Source organism: Hypanus sabinus, chromosome 15 (assembly GCF_030144855.1).
Source record: "Hypanus sabinus isolate sHypSab1 chromosome 15, sHypSab1.hap1, whole genome shotgun sequence".
NCBI classification, from domain to species: domain Eukaryota; kingdom Metazoa; phylum Chordata; class Chondrichthyes; order Myliobatiformes; family Dasyatidae; genus Hypanus; species Hypanus sabinus.
In genome coordinates, this window is record NC_082720.1 from 71799136 (window position 1) to 71818501 (window position 19366).

Below are 19366 nucleotides of genomic sequence, written 5' to 3' on the forward strand. Positions count from 1 at the left end.
ATGCTAGCAATACTCAGCAGCTTTTACAGCTTCTTGAGACAATTAACATTTCATGTTGTTGACATTTCATTAGTTAAAGGTGAAGGGGTTTTCAGATGAGGAAGAAGAACAAAAGAGGCTGTGAAGTAGGTTGGAAAGTGAGCAAGATTAAATTTTCAAAAATGGATCACAATGAAAGGTGAAAGAATCATGTAAAGTGCCCAAACAAAAATGAATATTTAAAGTTAGAATAAAGTTATTATCTGATATTACCAAGAGATTTACCATGAACGCTGGATTTCCAAGCTAAAGGTAGGAAGTGCAAGAATTTCTAATTAAATGAAATGAATCAACTCTGGGAGGCTGTAATTCATCTGATTCGAATCTGAGGCATTGTTTCTTGATATTGAATTAATCAATGTTAGAGTAACCTCGAAATCTGAGAACAGAGTGGTGGGGGGCGAGGGGGTGGATGGTGTCACTAAAATGTTCACCTGATTTATCCAAAGCAGTCACATGTAACTAATACTGTCTTGTTGATACATCATTTGGATTCTGTTGTTACAAGTTAGCTTGAACATGGTCTGAAATACCCAATTTCCTAAATATTGAAACCATGAAGATTCTTCTGTTACAGAATATTTTTTTAAATGACCAGGTAGCATTGATTTCAAGAAGACTAGAATATGAAAACAAGGATGTAATGTTGAGGTTTTATAAGGCATTAGTGAGCTCTCACTTGGCGTATTGTCAGCAGTTTTGGGCCTCTTATCAAAGAAAGGATGTGCTGACGTTGGAGAGGGTTCAGAGGAGCTTCACAAAAATGGTTCTGCGATTGAAAGGCTTGTCATATGAGGAGTGTTTGACTGTTCTGGGCCTGTACTCACTGGAATTCAGAAGAAAGGATTAACCTCATTAAGCCAATCGAATGTTGAAAGATAGAGTGGATGTGGAGAGGATGTTTCCTATGGTGGGCGAGTCTAAGACCAGAGGAAACAGCCTGAAATTAGAGGGCCGTCCTTTTAGAATGGGGATAAGGAGGAATTTCATTGTCACAGGCAGCTGTGGAGACCAAGTAAGTGGGTATATTTAAGGCAGAGTTTGATAGATCTTTGATTAATCAGGGCATGAAGGGATACAGGGAGATCGGGGCTGAGAGGGTAAAGGGGATCAGCTACGATGAAATGGTAGAGCAAACTCGAGGAGCTAAATGGTCTAATTCTACTCCTCTATCTTGAGGTCTTATGGAGATAGGAACTCTCCCTTTATCTGGTAAGCTTTTTTATTTTATACTAGTATTTGTAATTCTTCAAAAAGATTTGCTTTGAGATTATTTTGAGTAGCTCAGCTTGGAAACCACTTTGTAAAGCATGAGAAATTGGATTAATGTGGAAATGGAATTAATCTGGGTAAAATTCAATAATGACAGCAATCCTTATTTTTGTTACATATAGCATATTTTTTTATAATTAATTAAACTTATTAACTACCCACCACCTTTTCAATAGTTAATTTTAACCAGGCATAGCCAGATACTTACAGAGAGGGTAGTGTGACTGATGTAGACTTTTTGTATTTCAGTTAGGCCTTTGAAAACCCAAAGGGTAGACGAGTCGGAAAGGTTGGAGCTGAAGGGGCAGTGATAGGAGGCAGAAGTTGAGGGTTATTTTTTGTATTTGGAAGACTATTATCGTAGTATACTCAAGGGGATCTGGAATGCACTGCCCAAAAGGTTGTTGGTGTAAGGTACTGTCACAACATTGAAGTGTTTAGGTGAGCACTTGTAAAATAATTGCATCAAAGTGCATAAAAAGTGGGATGACTACGAATAGGTGCTTGATTGCCAACACAGACATCGCTGTACAAAGAGCTTATTTAAATGCTGTAATATTCAGTGACTAAAATAAATCCTGGATTATTTGCTTTGTCAGATTAGCTCTTCCTTTTAAAAACATCTGTAGACACATTAGTATGCAATTGAGGCAAACCGTTGGGTTAAACTGAGCAATTTGTTCTGGATCTAGGAAATGGACATTATGGTATTAATAAAGTACTTTGGGAAAAGTCTTAGGCATTTATATATAGATAGGGCCTAAGACTCTTGCAGAGAACTGTAGTGATTTTATGTATTGCACTGTACTTCTGCCGCAAAAAGAAAACAAATTTCATGACGTATGAGTGACGATAAACCTGATTCTGATATGGGTCTGTATTGTGGGCTGAGTGGGAAGGAGGCAGGGAGAGGGGAGGGTGTGGGAAGCAGCAGAGTGACATTCTGTAATGATCAATAACCCGATTGTTTAGAATCAAGTGACCTTGCCCGGTGTCTCAGGGCTGGGGGTCTATGCACCTGTGCCAGCCCTGCCTCCATCCCAGGCACTCTCTTTCCACATCCCTCCCGTGGCCTCCCTACTTTGCTCCCACCAGATTTACGAACTGGCTTTCTGCTCTATATTGACAAATACATACCTTGCAAATATGTGCCTAAGACTTTTGCACAGTACTATATGTTTTGGCTATTGTCCCATTTCTCTGCAACAAGATCACTCACAACCAAAGCATCTTAAAGTTTTTTGAAGAAGAGTGTAAGTACTTACTGACAGTTTAAAACTATTATATATTTTTAAAAATTATGTTGAATTTTTTAGTTCCATAATTCCATAAAGTAACTGAAACATATGATGATAATTGATTCAAACATGTAAACAGAATTGTACCAAAATTAAACTCTAAAATTTGAAAACATTTTTTTACAAAGACCTTGCAGAGGAGATTCTTGACTTTCTTTATTGGATACTCCTTGGAATTTGGAGACTGAAGTTCCAATTTTTAAGCTTTTTTTGCCAACCAGATGCTTTAAGCTGTGCATATAGTTCTGTTATTTCCCACATGACTGCTGTGTAAGTTACAAGTCCAGATAACAGCTGTTCACAACATTTGTCAAGCAGCATTTAACATGTTTGTCTTGCATGCAGTCTACAGCATGGAAGGAGACCAACTGGTCTGTTCTGTTCATGCAGCGCATGATCCTTTTAATATTTCTTCATCTTACCTTCACTGCATTATTTTCTGTTACTGCTGTCAATTCTTTTGCCCTTGTACAGTGTTTGTTGCATTCTAGTGGTTGGGACACAAACATTGGGCAAGACAGGACGTCGAGAAGATTGGTGCTGCTCTTCAGAATATTACTATCAGAATGTTTATCCATCATAAGAGTGCTGACAGAATCTCAGCTTATTATCTTGTTTGAAAGTAAATTCCTCTGGCATCTTGGTATTCCCTCTCCTGTACTAGTATTAATTTAGAGTATGTGATTGATGTCAGTATTAGGACTTTGGACTTAACCGAATGGTGCATAAGTGACATTGTTACCATTGGAGCCACAAGTGACACTAAAATGAAGTGTCCTTTTTCCGGTTGGTCTCATTTTTAGATCTTATTCTTTCTGCACATACCTTCCCCTTGAGATAGCTTTCAGGGAATTGCAGATTTAAGCACGTACTGTTCCAAAGGTTGTGCATCCACCTTAAAGCTCTACAAGTATAATAATGAATGTTTGCTTGGCTTAATAACCTGTATTGAAATTCCCTTGGATTAATGAATCCATAGCTAAGCATTTTTTATCCTCTTTTATTTTTCTGATGCACAGCAACAAAATCAACAGTATGGACATTTTATAATGTCTATAAAGAATTTCTCTCCTTGATCTCTGCTCTATCGGCTATTGAAATGGGTTTCAATCACGGCAGAGCACTTACCTGATTGTCAGAGAATACGCTTCAGATTCCTGATTACAGTCTTCCATCAAACTTGCCACACTTGTGCTTGCTTCCTGGAAGATCAGTTCTATTAGATTCAGTCAGGATTTCGAACCTATACATTAAAAGGGCAAAATATCTACCAATGAACTTTTGTCCCTTCAGAAAATTGGGGTTGTCATCTTGTGTTGTCTGATTTACTTTTCAGAGAAAACCTTGTCAGAGGAGCAGTTGAATCAGCTTCAAGAGCTTCTGTGGAATGGGTATTGGGCATTTGAGTCCCTTACCATTCGTGACTACAATGACATGATATGTGGGATCTGTGGAATAGCACCAAAGCTAGAGGTAGCACAGAGAAATTCTGCAAATGTTCTCTCACTAGAAAATGTTGAGGTATGTTGAAACGAATTATAAATTCACTGAGATTTTTTTACAGACTTTTTTTTTTGTTCTTGTGATCCCTGTAGCCTTTGTTCAGATTATTGATTGTTGTTATTTGCAGGAAGGAAATACTGTTAATGTAAGGAAGGAGCTCCCAGTGCCATGTGCTAACAAGTTCACAAATAGGAACAGTAGCAGATTTGAATACATGGCTTAGATAAGATTGCTGAAAACTGCTAGAATTTGTGATAATGTGGATTGGAGGTGGTTAACAGAGGACGTTAGATAAAAGCCTAAGTAGAATCCCTTGGGTTAGCAGACTGTGACCACTATAGGAGTTGGTGCTTGGACCCCAACTATTCAGTCTTTATTAATTATTTGGCATAGGGAACCAAATATATTATTTGTATCACAGAATTAAGTGGGACTGTAAGGAGTGAACAGGGTGCAAAGCAACTTCACAGTGTCAAGAAGAAGCAAGCAAGTCGTGTAAATGAGTAACAACCTGGCATATGGAGTTATTGTGGGCAACAATGTAAGGCTTTACATCAGGATACTATGTACAATAAAAAGGATCTACTTGCTCGAGAAGGACTGCGGCTAAGATTCACCAAACTATTTCCTGGAATGGCTGGTCTGTCACATGTGGAGATAGTGGGTAGTATTCATTTAAGTTAAGAATAACGAGGGAGAATCTAATTGAAATATACAAAATTCTTAAGGGCTTGCAAGGGTAGTCACAACAAGGATACTTCCCATCTAATGAATCTAGAGCTAGTGATCATAGGGATAGGCTATGTGGGAATGAGGGAGAATATCTTAACTCAAAGGGTAATGAATGCTTATACCCCTTTAACTCTTAATACTATGGAGGCTCAGCCATTGATTTCTATTGATCTGAGTTTTGTTGAGGATACAAGGAAAGGGCAGGAAAGTGGCGTTGAAGCAGAGTATCTAAAATTCTCATTTTTATTTTGTCTTTGCAAATATTAGAAATACAAACAGGTAATCTAATGAACAACTGTAACACAAAAAACAAAAAAATATGCAGCTACTGGACTATAACATAGCTAGGCCAGATTGTGCTGGCTAAATCTCCCACCCAGTATTTTAATCTGCTGTCTGATCATATCTGCATTTACCTAGGGTGGACGTGGGTGGCATACTGCAGCATGATCCAGCCATTTAAATCAGCATGCTGGGAACTCACAGCATTCAGGGTTAATGGAGTAATATACTGAGTTACATTTTGATCCAGCTTTCATCTTTTCCCTGACCTCTCTTCCAGTTTACCTGGCCTGATTTCCTTACCTCAGATGAAGTGAACGTTGAGGATTTTTGGTCTACAATGGAGAATGAAGCTATCGAACAAGCAGTGTTTCCATCTAGTATTCCAATCACAAAATTTGATGCCTCCATAATCGCTCCATTTATTCCACCACTTCTGAGAGGACCTGTGGTGGTTAATAGTGAGAAAGATAAAAACTCTCAGCCACAGCCAGTTGTTGGTAAGATATTTGTGTTCTGTATAAGTCTGAGCCTGCTGTTTCTATACGCAAGTTTCTAACCATAGTAAAGGATAAGGTGCTAACTAGTAGTTCAATTTCTTTCATGGGAGGGGATTAAACATCAGGAGAATAATTTGTACACCCACAGTTCATTGTAGTTACACAGTCAATTCTTGTTAATTGGGACACATCAAGACCGGTACATCTTGGCCAAATTAAGCAGCTACCCCAATGAGCCAAAGTTTCATGGAAATAGTTAAAAAGGTATTTAAAAAAAAGACAAACTATCATTTTACTGAGTAATAAATTATGTATTTAAATGAAATACAGAATAAATTAGAGCACTGAAAATACTACTCCAGTACTATAAAACTGTATTAGTTCCTGATGGTTATCGATGGAAGAATTAAGAATTAATCTTAAATAAATAAAATCAGTGCAGACACTGGTGTAGATACTAGACTGCCTTCATACAATGCTTTTGATGACTGCAACCTTCATTTTCATTGTAACATTTAAGATGATTGTTGATACCTTCAAATTCTTAATGCTCCTAACTTGCTGAAGTAGCGAAATTGTTTCATTTTTACTCCTTGCTTTTTCTGGCCATCTCCAAGATTGAATACTTGAAACCACAGTGAGCAAAACAATTCTTAATTGTTTTACTGCTTATTTCTCACCAACTATCAGCATCAAAAATCACGGCTTTCTGAATACAAGTACACACAGCTACCATTATTTAAAACTGTTCACTCGAAGGACAGTGTGGTGTCCTATGACCACATCTGATGCTAGTTAAAGATTTTTAAGCAACAACCTCCTGCCCTAATTAAGTGGTATAGTGACCGAAATAAACGAAAGTAATCCCAGATATTTTCTGTAGATTAGTTTTTGTTCTTTGAGTTGTCCAAAATAAGCAGCTGTCCTATTAACCAGAGTCTACTGTAATTATAATCAAGTTTCTAATTCTCAATACCTGGCTAGATTTTTTGCTTGGTAATAAAGATTTGATTATAATACTTTCAGTGATGCATCATTACTAGTCTTGTACACCATTAGGACTTGATGTTTGCAATTTTATTTTTGAACTATCTGGAGACAATTTTTTTTGTATTGTTTGGCAAAATAACTTTTTTGTTTTTATAAAGTGAAAGTAATTCAGAATAAGCAATCATAACAATTATAGGTGACTTTGGGCTTCAGTAGTAGGCTTAATTACTACTTTGACAAATCTTCATTTTCTCTTTTCATCATGAGAATTTTTTTTTCTTTGCCTATTTCCACATTTTTTTAATTCTCCAACATTTTTCACCAACATCCTGCCACTCACCAGCAGATTCCACAAATAGGTTTGATATTCACAAAAGACACACTTAATAGAATGCAGTACACTGTAAATTCTGAAAGGTTGATAATTATTGCCAACATGAAGTCTAATTGCTGAAAACAATTGAAAATCTATTTTCTGGAAAGTCTTTGGGAAAGTGTATTGAATTTTATCAATTACTACTGAAATAGTGAAGGCCTGTACATTAATGCTATGAAATATGTAGCTCCTCCTGTCCATCTGATTTGTAGCACTGGTTAAAAAGATTGTTTTTCCCTCATTACTCTCATAACTGATCAAATTTTTATAAAATATTTAAATATTCTACATGCATGTTTACTCTCAATGTTTCACTTGATCAAGATCATTGGGAAATTTGTGCATTTATTCTGCAATGAATTACATGCCGTTATTGCTTTCAATAGGAAATCCAAGAGCATTGGTAAGACTGTTGCATGATGAGGCTTTCAAACCCGAGGAGCTCAACTCCTACAATGAAGCTGAATTGAGAAACTTGCTAATGTCATGTGACATCCCATTTCATCCAAGTGACTCCAAAGTAAGTTATATTTGTACAGGCTATCCTCAGGTTAAGAACACTTGACTTCTTGACATTCCCTGCAAGCGAGTAAACTTTCACAATATTATTAAATCCAAAAGTCTGATGTACTAATGTACTGAATATAGTTGCACTCCTACAAATGGCAGAATAAGCCCTCCCCTCCCCCAGTAGTTGTTATTTCTTGTGGGTATTATGTGCTTTTGATGCCATTCATTTCGATACTGCAGAGATATGGTTATATCAAGTGAATTTTATATTTTCTGATTTATGGGCAAAATCAACATAGGTGTCTGTAAAATAGAAACTGATTTATTAACCTAGGACAATCTGTATATAAAGTACAGAAAGCTAGAAACTTTGGCCATTTCAGCTTATCCCTCTGCTTCTTCTTATCTACCTCTTCCCCCCTCTCCCATCCATATACCCTGCTTTAGAATGCACAAAAAGGCTAATTTTAATTAAAACCAATAATTTTCCTGTTTTATGAAAACTCTGAAATCTCCCATATTTCATTTTGAAAATTATTATTGCATTATTTATTGAATTCAACTTGATTCATTGTGGTAAGACTGCTGAATTACTGTTCAGAGTAGTACTTCTCCTAAATGAATCCATTGATCATGAAGAGAAATGTTTTAAAATCCGACTGAAGTTAATGATGTTTAGTTTTATAGTTGCTGCCATGAAAAGTGTTATTATATCAGGTCTATCTATTATGTTTGCTTTAATAATTGTCAAGCTCTTTGAAAGTGGATGTGTTGCTGTAATATTTTGGACATCTCAAATGATGTAAAGTTTGTTTTTTTTAATTGATTCTTCAACTTAAAATAAAAATTAATGAAATTCAAAGATTAACATTAAAAGGGTATTAATGTTCCATTCACTTTTTATGCCCTGCAGAAAATTTAAAGGGAGAGCCTTGATAACCTGACTAACTAAAGATAAATTAGGGCACTTTCAGCTTTGAGTAAAATTGAGTGATTTTTTTTTTTAATTTCTTAAAAATTTCTAAATTTAAAAAACACTTTGATCAGTGCAATTTCAACCTAATTCTTACACAACAATATTGCTAATCTGTGCAACTATTTTAAAAAAACAGTTTTATAGATGTCTGAGAAATAAGAATTAGACAAGGTCCTTTTATATAGGTATTGTTTAATAGATCAAGTTGTTGACGTTTTCTCTTACACCACTTGTTGTTTTACTTCATTTCAAAATCATTGAAGTAAATTACAAACAATTAAATATTGGCAAATCTAAACAGTTATTATTAATTAAATTAATTGATGTTTTCTTAAAAATCAAATTAATTAGTTTGTCCTCTGATTTAAAAAAAAGCATGATTTTCTAACTATGTTTTAGGGTGGATAGAGCAATTGCTGTATACTTTGTGTTTGAAATTGAAATGCTAATTGGGTACATAAACTGTCTTGTCCATGTCTAATAGTCTTGAGTCATCTGGCCTACAAACAATTTGGTTATCTTTACATTCTCTATCAGAATCAGGTTTATTATCACCGGCATGAGTTGTGAAATTTGTTAACTTAGCAGCAGCAGTTCAATGCAGTACCTAATATTGAAGGGAAAAAAATATAATAATAATAAATGAATCAATTACAGTATATGTATATTGAATAGATTAAAAATGTGCAAAAAGCAAATAATATAACAAAAGTGAGTTAGTGTTCAAGGGTTCATCTATTTAGGAATTGGATGGCAGAGGGGAAGCAGCTATTCCTGAATCGCTGAGTGTGTGCCTTCTGGCTTCTGTATCTACTACCTGATGGTAACTGTGAGAAAAGGGCATGCCCCGGGTGCTGGAGGTCCTTAATAATCCTTAATAATGCCTTTCTGAGACACCACTCCTTGAAGATATCCTGGGTACTTTGTAGGCTAGTTCCCAAGATGGAGACGACTAAATTTACAACCCTCTAGCTGGCTATAAAGGGAAAATTTTAACTAGCTTCCTGAATTCTGTTTGAATGCACTGAATCTCAACTTTGGCTCTCACAATTTAGCCAGCACATCACATCTACGTGATGAGTATTGCCAAAAAACTCAAGTAGTTAGATTTAATTTACTATTGTGCAGACTCTTGGGAAAATGTCATTCTTAACATTGACCTTTGCAGAGTTCACATCTACTTGTCCAAGAGTTAAGTATAAAAAGACTAATAGAAGTTCAAATGCAGAATTAAAGATGATTCCTGTATTTAATAATAGACAATTGAATTTTGAAGGTAGTGCATATCCTAGAACATGCTACATGCAGCCTAGTTTTTTTCTCTCTCTGTCAGGAAATGGCCAGTATTTAATGCTGTATCTTTGATTTCCCTTGAGAATGTGATGGTGAGCTGCCTTCTTGAATCTGTTGCAGTCCATTTTGGCTTGGAAATTCCAGGATTATAACAGCAATGAATAACCAATTATACATTTTCAAATCAGGATGACAAGGGGACCAGCAAGCTGTACTGGTGTTCCCAAACATCTACTGCCCTCGTCTTTCTCAGTGGAAGAGGTTGCAGGTGTGGGAGTTACTTTCAGAGTTTCCTTGAAACAACAATGCTTTTCAATCTTACAAGATGCAAAAATATTAATTTGTTTTTTCTCTATTAGTGTGGCTATCTAGCTTATTTCCTCATTGTATTCCATCTCCCAAATTGCTGTTCACTCCCTTGGCTTATCCATTTTGGTATTAGTTTATTATTGTCACACATACCTAGATACAGTCAAAAGCTTGTCTGGCATACTATCTTATGGTAGTTAATAGGTTAATCCAATGCCACTCAGTTAGCCACTTGCGCTTGGGAGGAGTTACATATTGTACAAGCAGTTTTGTCAATAAAGTTCAGTTGACTATCCTGCATGCTGGCCTCTTGGTGACTCCTCTAAACTTCCCTTCAATATCGAACATAACACTGTTTATATCATTACACAATACATTGAGTTAGAATAAGATAAAATAACAATGAATAATAAATTGTAAAAGTTAATAAAAGTGTGCAGTGCAGGAGAACAGTAAAGTGCAAGATCATAATGAGGAAGATTGTGAGGTCAAGAGTTAATCTTATACAAGGGTGCGTTCAAGAATCTGATAATAGTGGGATAGAAGCTGTCTTTGAGCATCGTGGTGCATGCTTTCAGGCTTTTGTATCTTTTGCCTGATGGAAGAGGGGAGAAGGGAAATGTCCAGGCCTCTTGCATCCCCTTTACATCTTAATTACTACTTGCATTCTCACTTAATTTCATGTCATCAGCAAAGTTGGAAATGTTGCAATTGATTCCTGCAGCCAGTGCCTTGGTTGCTAGATAGTGAGTAATTTGGATTCTAACTAATGGTATTCCACTGCTCACTACTGCCAACTGAAGAAGGAATCCTTTGTCCTGACTCTGTTTTACTATTACCCACATCTGAATTCCTGCTCTTGTATTACAATCGACTGTGCTCTAGCATCATTCTGCATCCAATGTAGAACTGTACTGAAAACTTGAAAATCCAAAGACATCACACCCACTTGATATCAACCCCATATACTCTACTAGATGCTTCTTCAACATCTTGAATAGATTGTTCAAGCAGGTTTTTCATAAATCCATTTTGATTTTGCTAAATCATATTATTGTTTAGTGGCACATCCTTCCATCGTGATAATTATTATTAGCATTTTTCTAGCTATGAGCATCAGGTCGGTACTATCCTATGCTCCTTCTCTCTCTCTCTCTCTCTCTCTGCCCTAGCAGAATGAGGGTCAGATTTGCAACCTTCTGATTTACAGCAATCATTTCAGAATCAACTGAATTTGGAAAATAATGACCAGAGAGCCACTGTTTCAATTGTCACCTCTTTCTGAACACTGGAGATGTTCTGGGAGCCTGCTCCTCCTCTTTCCTATCTAATTGCTCATCACCATTCATTAGTAAATGAGGTAGTTCTTCTGAGCTTTGATCTGAACTTTGGGTCTGGGGATTGCCTAGCTTTGTCTACTGCATGCTTTTTTTCAATTAGCACATCAGTTATTCTGTACACAATTTTCCCAGGTTGGATGAATATTTAAATATGTTATTGGAAGGAGCGACTTATAAAGCATCACACGTGCATGCTCTATCTATCCAGATTCTACAAGAGTTGGACACAGTACATTTTAAATAGGTTCATAGCAAGAGAGAATATCAGATTTTTACAGAGATGAATATATAAAATATGCAAAATGCTGTAAATAAGATGGATAAGTTGCAGGTGAAAATATCAAAAAGGGGTTATGAAAGTCAAAGACATTTGAAACTGACTATTAAATATACCTAAATACATTGAATTCAGAAAATTTGAGATCTTGCAGCATTGATTCAGAAGGTTAGTGTGTTGACAAAGAGACAGAATGTTCTTGAATCAAGGACAGAGATGATATGGCTAGCTTTAAGAAATAATGGAGAAATTGTTTGTACTATTATTCTATACTATAGGCAAAATTCTGTACTATTCCACTAGGGCAGAATTGGATAGAAACATGAATTTATCCACACGTTTTGAGAGTGATAATGGCAATTTCAACTATCCTGATAAAAATAACACCAGTAATCGGGTAAAGGAGGAATGGGTTGGGGGAAATTGTGCATGGGAGAGCTTTATCAATCCGTTTCCAGTCCACATAGAAAAGAGTCATTCCAGGATCTGGTTGTAGAAAATATGATCCAGTGGAGCAAGAGTCTGTGGGAGAAAAATTGAGGAATATTATCACAGAGTTCAAATTAACAATAGAAAAAGATAGAGAATCATCTTCTGGATGTCAAAAGAGGGGTGTGTGAAAGAATTGAAATTGCAACAGCAATTCAGATCAAATGCAGAAAAATTGGAGAGGATGAGAATATTTAAGAAAACTTAACAGCATAAAAATAATATATGAGTAAGTAGCTAGTTTATTTAAAGATGTACAAATGAATAAAATGGATGAAAAGGGAAAAGTTACTTAGGAACGATGGACAATGAGTTCCAAGCATGAACGTAGAAGACATATGATTATAACAATAATAAATGAGTACTTTTCAATTGTCTTTACTGAAGAAGATACTGCAGCTGTCAAAGTAACAGTAAAAGATCAGTCGATTCAAGTACTGGGTAAGATTAAAACGGAGGTCGGAAATGTGCTTATTTTACTGTAGTTAAGTCATAGCGATCTGGATGATGTATATTCTTGATTGCCAAAGGAGATAATGCTAAAATTACATTGCTACTGGCTGTAGGCATCCAATTCTCCTCAGATGGTTCCAGAAAATTGCTAATATCTACATCCTTTACATCCTTTTTTAATAAAGATAAGTACATCAGAAGGCCAATCTTGGTGGTGCAAAGACTGCAAGAAATGATGATCAGGGGCAAAATTAATTGATGTTTGGACAGTTAAATAGTATTTGAGCAAGTAGCAATTTAAAGGAGAGTGAGAATGAATTTGTTGAAGTGGTATCATGTGTACATAACTTGATTGAATTTTTGATAATAGGATAAAATTGCCTTAGGAACAGAACTGTGGTGAATGGTTTTTGCGTAAATTGAGGTCTAGAGTGGAATAGGAAGGAGATTATGTTGGGGACATAGAACAAGTTTTCTACAATGTGTAGTAGTGATCTGGAATTATTTTTGTTTGAGAGTCACAGAAAAGTACAGTACAGAAAAGCCCCTTTGGCCCATCTAGTCCATATCATAATTATTTAGACTGCCTTCTCCCATCTGCCTGAACCTGGACCAGAGCCCTCCATATCCCTCCTATCCATGTACCTATCCAAATATTGAAATGGAGCCAGCATGCACCACTTGTGCTGGCAGCTCATTCCACATTCAATAGGCCCTCATGAGTGAAGAAGTTTCCCCTCCTGTTCCCCTTAAACTTTTCACCTTTCACCCTTAACCCTTGACTTAGAACCATAGAACACTACAGGACAGTACAGGCCCTTCAACCCTCCATGTTGTGCCGACCCATATAATCCTTAAAAAAAAGTACTAAACCCACACTACCCTATAACTCTCCATTTTTCCTTCATCCATGTGCCTGTCCAAGAGGCTCTTAAATACCCCTAATGTTTTAGCCTCCACCACCATCCCTGGCAAGTCATTCCAGGCACTCACAACCCTCTGTTTTTTTAAAAAAAACAAAAACAAAAACCCTGATGTCTCCTCTAAACTTCCCTCCCTTAATTTTGTACATATGCCCTCTGGTGTTTGCTATTGGTGCCCTGGGAAACAGGTACTGACTATCCACCCTATCTATGCCTCTCATAATCTTGTAGACCTCTATCAAGTCCCCTCTCATTCTTCTACGCTCCAAAGAGAGAAGTCCCAGCTCTGCTAATCTTGCTTCATATGACTTGTTCTCCAAACCAGGCAACATCCTGGTAAATCTCCTCTGCACCCCCTCCATAACTTCCACATCCTTCCTATGATGAGGTGACCAGAATTGAACACAATATTCTTAAGTGCGGTCTCACCAGAGATTTGTAGAGTTGCAATATGACCTCTCTACTCTTGAACTCAATCCCTCTGTTAATGAAGCCTAGCATTCATAGGCCTTCTTAACTACCCTATCAACCAGTGCAGCAACCTTGAGGGATGTATGGATTTGAACCCCAAGGTCCCTTTGTTCATCTCACTCTTAAGTAACTGACCATTAATCCTGTACTTAGTCTTCTGATTTGTCCTTCCAAAATGCATCACCTCACACTTGTCCGGATTGAACTCCATCTGCCATTTTTCTGCCCAGCTCCGCAGCCTTTCTATATCCTTTTGTAACCTTCGACAACATACAGCTCGATCAAGAACTCCCCCAATCTCTGTGTCATCAGCAAACTTACTCACCCACCCTTCCACTTCTACATCCAGGTCATTTTTAAAAATCACAAATAGCAGGGACAGATCCCTGTGGCACTCCACTAGTCACCGACCTCCAGGCAGAATACTTTCCTTCCACAACTACCCTCTGCTTTCTTCCTTTAAGCCAATTTTTTATCCAAACAGCCAAGGTTCCACTTATTCCATGCCTCATGACTTTCTGGATGAGTCTCTCATGAGGGACCTTGTCAAATGCTTTGGTAAAGTCCATGTAGACCACATCCACTGCCCTACCCTCATCAATTTCTTTTGTTACCTCTTCAAAAAACTCAATCAGGCTTGTGAGGCACGATCTTCCCTTCACAAAGCCATGTTGACTATCCATGAGTAGACTGTACTGGTCCAAATGCTCGTAGATCCTATCCTTAAGCATACTTCCAGTTTGAAGACCACTGACGTAAGACTCACCAGTCTATAGTTCCCAGGTTTCTCCCTATTACCTTTTTTAAACAAGGGAACTACATTCTGGTGGTATTCCCACAGAACATCAGTGGAAAAAGCCTGCTTGTATTTGCCCTATCTCTGCCCTCAGAATTTTGTATAACTCTATCAAATCTCCTCTCAGTTTTCTATGTTGCAAGGAATAAAGTCCTAACCTCTTCAATATTCCCTTATAACTCAGGTCCTCCAGACCTGCCAACATCCTACTCTTTCAACCTGCATCTTACCTGTTGGTAGGTGACCAAAACTACACACAATACTCCAAGCTAGGCCTCATCATTGTCTAATAAACATAACATCCCATTTTCTGTACTTAATATGTTGATTTATGAATGCCAATGTGCCAGAAGGTTTCTTTACAACTGCGTCTACCTGTGATGCCATTTTCAATGAATTATGGACCTGTATTCCCAGATCCCTTTGTTCTACCACACTCCTATGTGCCCGACCATTCACTGTGAAAGATTTACCCTGATTGGCCCTACCAAAGTGCAAAACCTCACACTTGTCTGCATTAAATACCATCTCCAGATTTTCAGCCCATTTTTCCAGCCGATCCAGGTTCTTCTGCAAGCCATGATAGGTCTGCTACAGCCCCCAGTCTTGGTGTCATCCGCAAATTTGCTGATCCAGTTAACCACTTTGTCATCTAGATTGTTGATATAGATGACAAACAAAAATGGGTCCAGCTCCGATCCCTGTGGCACACCTCTAGTCATTCACTTGTAATTTATTTGGATCATTTTGTAGAGATCTGTTTTCACTTTGATACAAAAGTCTTTTACTGTTAAAACAAAGCCAAATTAATCCACTGTAATTCAATGTTGTAAAACAATAAACCACGAATACTTTCTATAGGCACCGTAGAAACAGAATTAGGTTGCTCAGTCCATCAAGTATACTCTGCTTTTTGATCAAGGCTGATTAATTATTTCCTCTCAACCCCATTCTCCTGCCTTCTCCTCGTGACCTTTGACTCCCTTGCTAATTAGGAGCCTATCAACTTCCGCTTTAAATAAACTCAATGACCTGGCCTCCACATCTGTGGCAATGAATTACACAGATTCGTCACCTTCTGATTAAAGAAATTTCCCCTCATCTTTGTTGTAAAGGGGCTTCCTTCTTTTCAGAGGGTGTGCCCTCTGGTCTTAGACTCTGCTACTATTAGAAACATCCTCTCAATGTCCACTAGGCCGCTCAATGGACTGACTAGATGACTCCTGCACAATACCTGTATGGACTTGGTGGACCAAATGAACTCCATCCATGTTAGTGTAATAACACTAAGTCTGAGAGCTGCAAAAACCGATGTTCTTTGGCTGCTTGCTTAAGTGTTCAGAATTTTGCTGTCTTGTTTCCAGAATAGATAGCCAACAGTGTGTTTTTGCTTCCTTATCATGGTTGCCTGGTGCATATTTTACAGGAGGAAATGTGTTCTTCGCTGTTTGCTTTATATGCCTTTGTATTGGATGGATCAGCTTCAAAGGATCAACCTCCATGCGATGTGACAGGAGGAAAAGTCTATAAATTGTGCCTGCATCAGGTAAGGTGGTCAAAATCACTCCATTAGTCATTGAAATCTTATTATCATACCTTTTATAAATACCTTCTTTTGCTTAAACTCTTCTTGCCCTACTGGAAATTTGCTAAACTATTTGTGTAAAGTAGAACATCTCAAGAGCATTCTGCAGGTGCCGCAATGTATTCCTTTAAACCTTGATTAATGGAGTCAATTTCACTGACCCTACAACTCATATTCTCATTATTTATTTATTGATTTGCACTGTTTGCCTTCTTTTGCATATTGTTTGTTTGTCAGTCTTTGTAGTTTTGCTTTGTGTTTTGTTGGTCATCTGTGAATGCCTGCAAGAAAATGTATCTTGGGCTACGTTCACACTAGACCGGATAAATCCGTAGCCAGAGCTTTTTCTCTTCGTTTTGATCCTCCGTCCACACTGAAACGGCATTTTCCTCCCCCGAAAACGGAGCTTTTCTAAAATGCCCTCCAGAGTGTGTAAACTTGAAAACGCCGCTTGGGCAGGGGTAGTGTGGACAGGATAACCGGAGATTTCTAGAACCGTTGTCATGACGTGCAGGAACAGATGGCAACGTTTCATTGCTTTCCTGAACACAACCCCCCCACACAACCTAACAATTTCAGAACAGACAGCAACAAGACTGAAGCCAGAAGAGTTAGAAATGTACTCACCAAATACTTCGACCCACAACTTATTGAATAAATAAGTATACTCACTGCGCTCTGTTTTCTGTCCTTGCATGTATGAAGATGGTTTACCTATTTATGCAAGTACTTCTCTGACAATAGATGTGTAACAGCCTGCTGTATCTTGTATTTCCATACAAAGTTAACACTGATGCAGACATGTTTTATACATTTAACAAGGTGCTTTATTAATTCAATAGAGTTAGTCAGTTTTTCAATGTTCGTCATCAGCCAAATCATACTGTCCGTGAACTCCCTGTCATTGCCTCCATACGCTCCAGTATTTGTTTTTTTTTAGTTTTAAGTCCTCATGCGCGAGAGCCAACAGCTATCTGTCATTTGGCAATTTCCTTTTTACATTTTTCTAGTGTGTAACTGCACAAACGTGCAATTTCACAGCGAGATTCTACACCAAACATGTCACTTGTTTTCTGTAGATGTGTCCTGTGCATGCCCAGTAGGAGGAGATCTGCCCAAATACCCGTTTTAATGTGGATGGAGGTATTCTCAAAAATGCTTGCTCTGCACGCCTATCTTTTTTATGCAAAACTGGCGTTTTCAAAATGATCCAGTCTAGTGTGGACGTAGCCTTGGGTAGAATATGGTCATCTTTATGTAGTTTGTGAGTGAGGAGTGAGGGTCTCTGTCAGTCAGAGTTGACCAAGGATATTGCATTTTAGCTGTCTAGATGTGCAAGCCCGGGCAGTACGATTTGGAGAGCATGCTGTTGCCCATGTAGCAAGCTCCCACTCTCCGCACAACTGGTGAACCTAAAGGAACGGCAGAGACCGATACAGTTTGGTACTAGCAGCGTTGCTTGTCAGCATTTCACTCAATGTAGGATTGCCTTAGGGACTGCTGCTCAGTATTTTTTCCTCTGGGTTTATTACCAAAGCCTTCCCTGAGAGTGGGTATAGCTGCTAAGGCAGTGGAGGTTTGAGATCAGTGTTTTCCTCCTTCTAGGTGAGCTGCCAATCACAGCTGATGAGCCTCATAGTGACTGGTTTTAAGGAGCCAGTAACCTGCCTTTTCCCTTTCTCCTGTTGGTAGAAATGGTTCTGCCAGGCTTAGTAGCTAAGCCATGCATGAAGACCAAGAGCTGGACTTTGTTGTCAGAGGCTATTTGAGGTGCACACCATTGGGAGCATTCAATAGGTAGAGGGAGCTTGTCCCCATTAGCGGCACTGGCTATTACAACCTTAAGGAATCATATGTACTTTAATAATAAATTTAATTTGAACTTTGATACCTTGGATAATTGTAGACCTCAGGATAATTAAGTATGTATATGATTGAGGCCATGGAGGAATTTGAAAATTATATTGTAAATTTTAAAATTCTGTACTTCTCATTTGAGGTCTATCCAGGTCTGCGAGTTAAAGGGTAGAAGGTGAATGGTGTGGTGTAAATTAGAATATGAGTTGCTGATTCAGGGAGCATACAATGAGGGTTGCTCAGGTATGCTTTCATATAGTTAACCTTATTAAAACAAAATGCTGGAAATAGTCAACAGATCAGGGCACGTCCATGGGAAGAGTAATGGAGGGCTGAAAACAAAATTTTTCATCAAAGACTCTTTGTATGAAGAGTCCTGACCTGCTGAGTACTTCCAGCATTTTCTGTTTTTATTTTAGATTTCCAGCATCTGCAGTGTCTTTCATTTTCACTTGCACTGAATGCTCATATCTAAAGTTGATGAGATGAGTTGGTGAGGATTTGAATAGCAGAGAGGCGGTTGCAAGAGCATGGCTGGATCATAAACCGAACACAGAAAACGATGATCTTGGTGATGAAAGCTGTGTTTATTTGGGGTCAGTTTATGAATGGCTTTCTCAGCTGCTGTCTGATTCCTGTGAGAGGAATGTAATTTGTGGCAGAAATTTTGTCTCTTCTCATAGTAGTCATTGGATAAGCAGAAAGACAGTTAGAGACAGAAAGACAGAGACTTGGTGAGACGTACCTCCTGCCTTCAGTGTATATGCATACTTGTGCTGTATTTTCAAATACTGTTGCCAAAAGGTGATACATGGTGGGAGAATCAAGCACAAGGATCGATTCTTGGGGGTTGCCCAGAGGCATTTGTGAGCATGGAAAGAGAAGCCATTGTAAGTGACTCATAGGTAAAAGTGGAATCAGGTATGTTTGGTCCCACTTGGCTCAATAATATTGGAGCGTTGTGGAAAAGTGGAGGATGTGGTTAATCTCATCAGATGTTGTTCAGGAATGTTGTGGGATATATTTCCACCTATATAATGGCTTTGGTAAGATTTGTTTTGCAATTGTGGCATTTTGCTGTCATAGTACTTTACA

At 37.9% G+C, this 19366-nt stretch overlaps 1 protein-coding gene across 3 annotated transcripts in view; it reads left to right on the top strand.

Annotated features, from left to right (window-relative positions):
• Window positions 1-19366, top strand: part of hmgxb3 (HMG box domain containing 3) — a 94113-nt gene that overhangs the window by 56852 nt on the left and 17895 nt on the right. For all 3 annotated transcript variants that reach the window (XM_059990513.1, XM_059990515.1, XM_059990514.1), the window contains exons 17-20: window positions 3946-4130; window positions 5407-5626; window positions 7379-7512; window positions 16256-16375. In XM_059990513.1, coding sequence (XP_059846496.1) covers window positions 3946-4130; window positions 5407-5626; window positions 7379-7512; window positions 16256-16375 — 659 coding nt within the window. The remainder of the gene's footprint in view (window positions 1-3945; window positions 4131-5406; window positions 5627-7378; window positions 7513-16255; window positions 16376-19366) is intronic.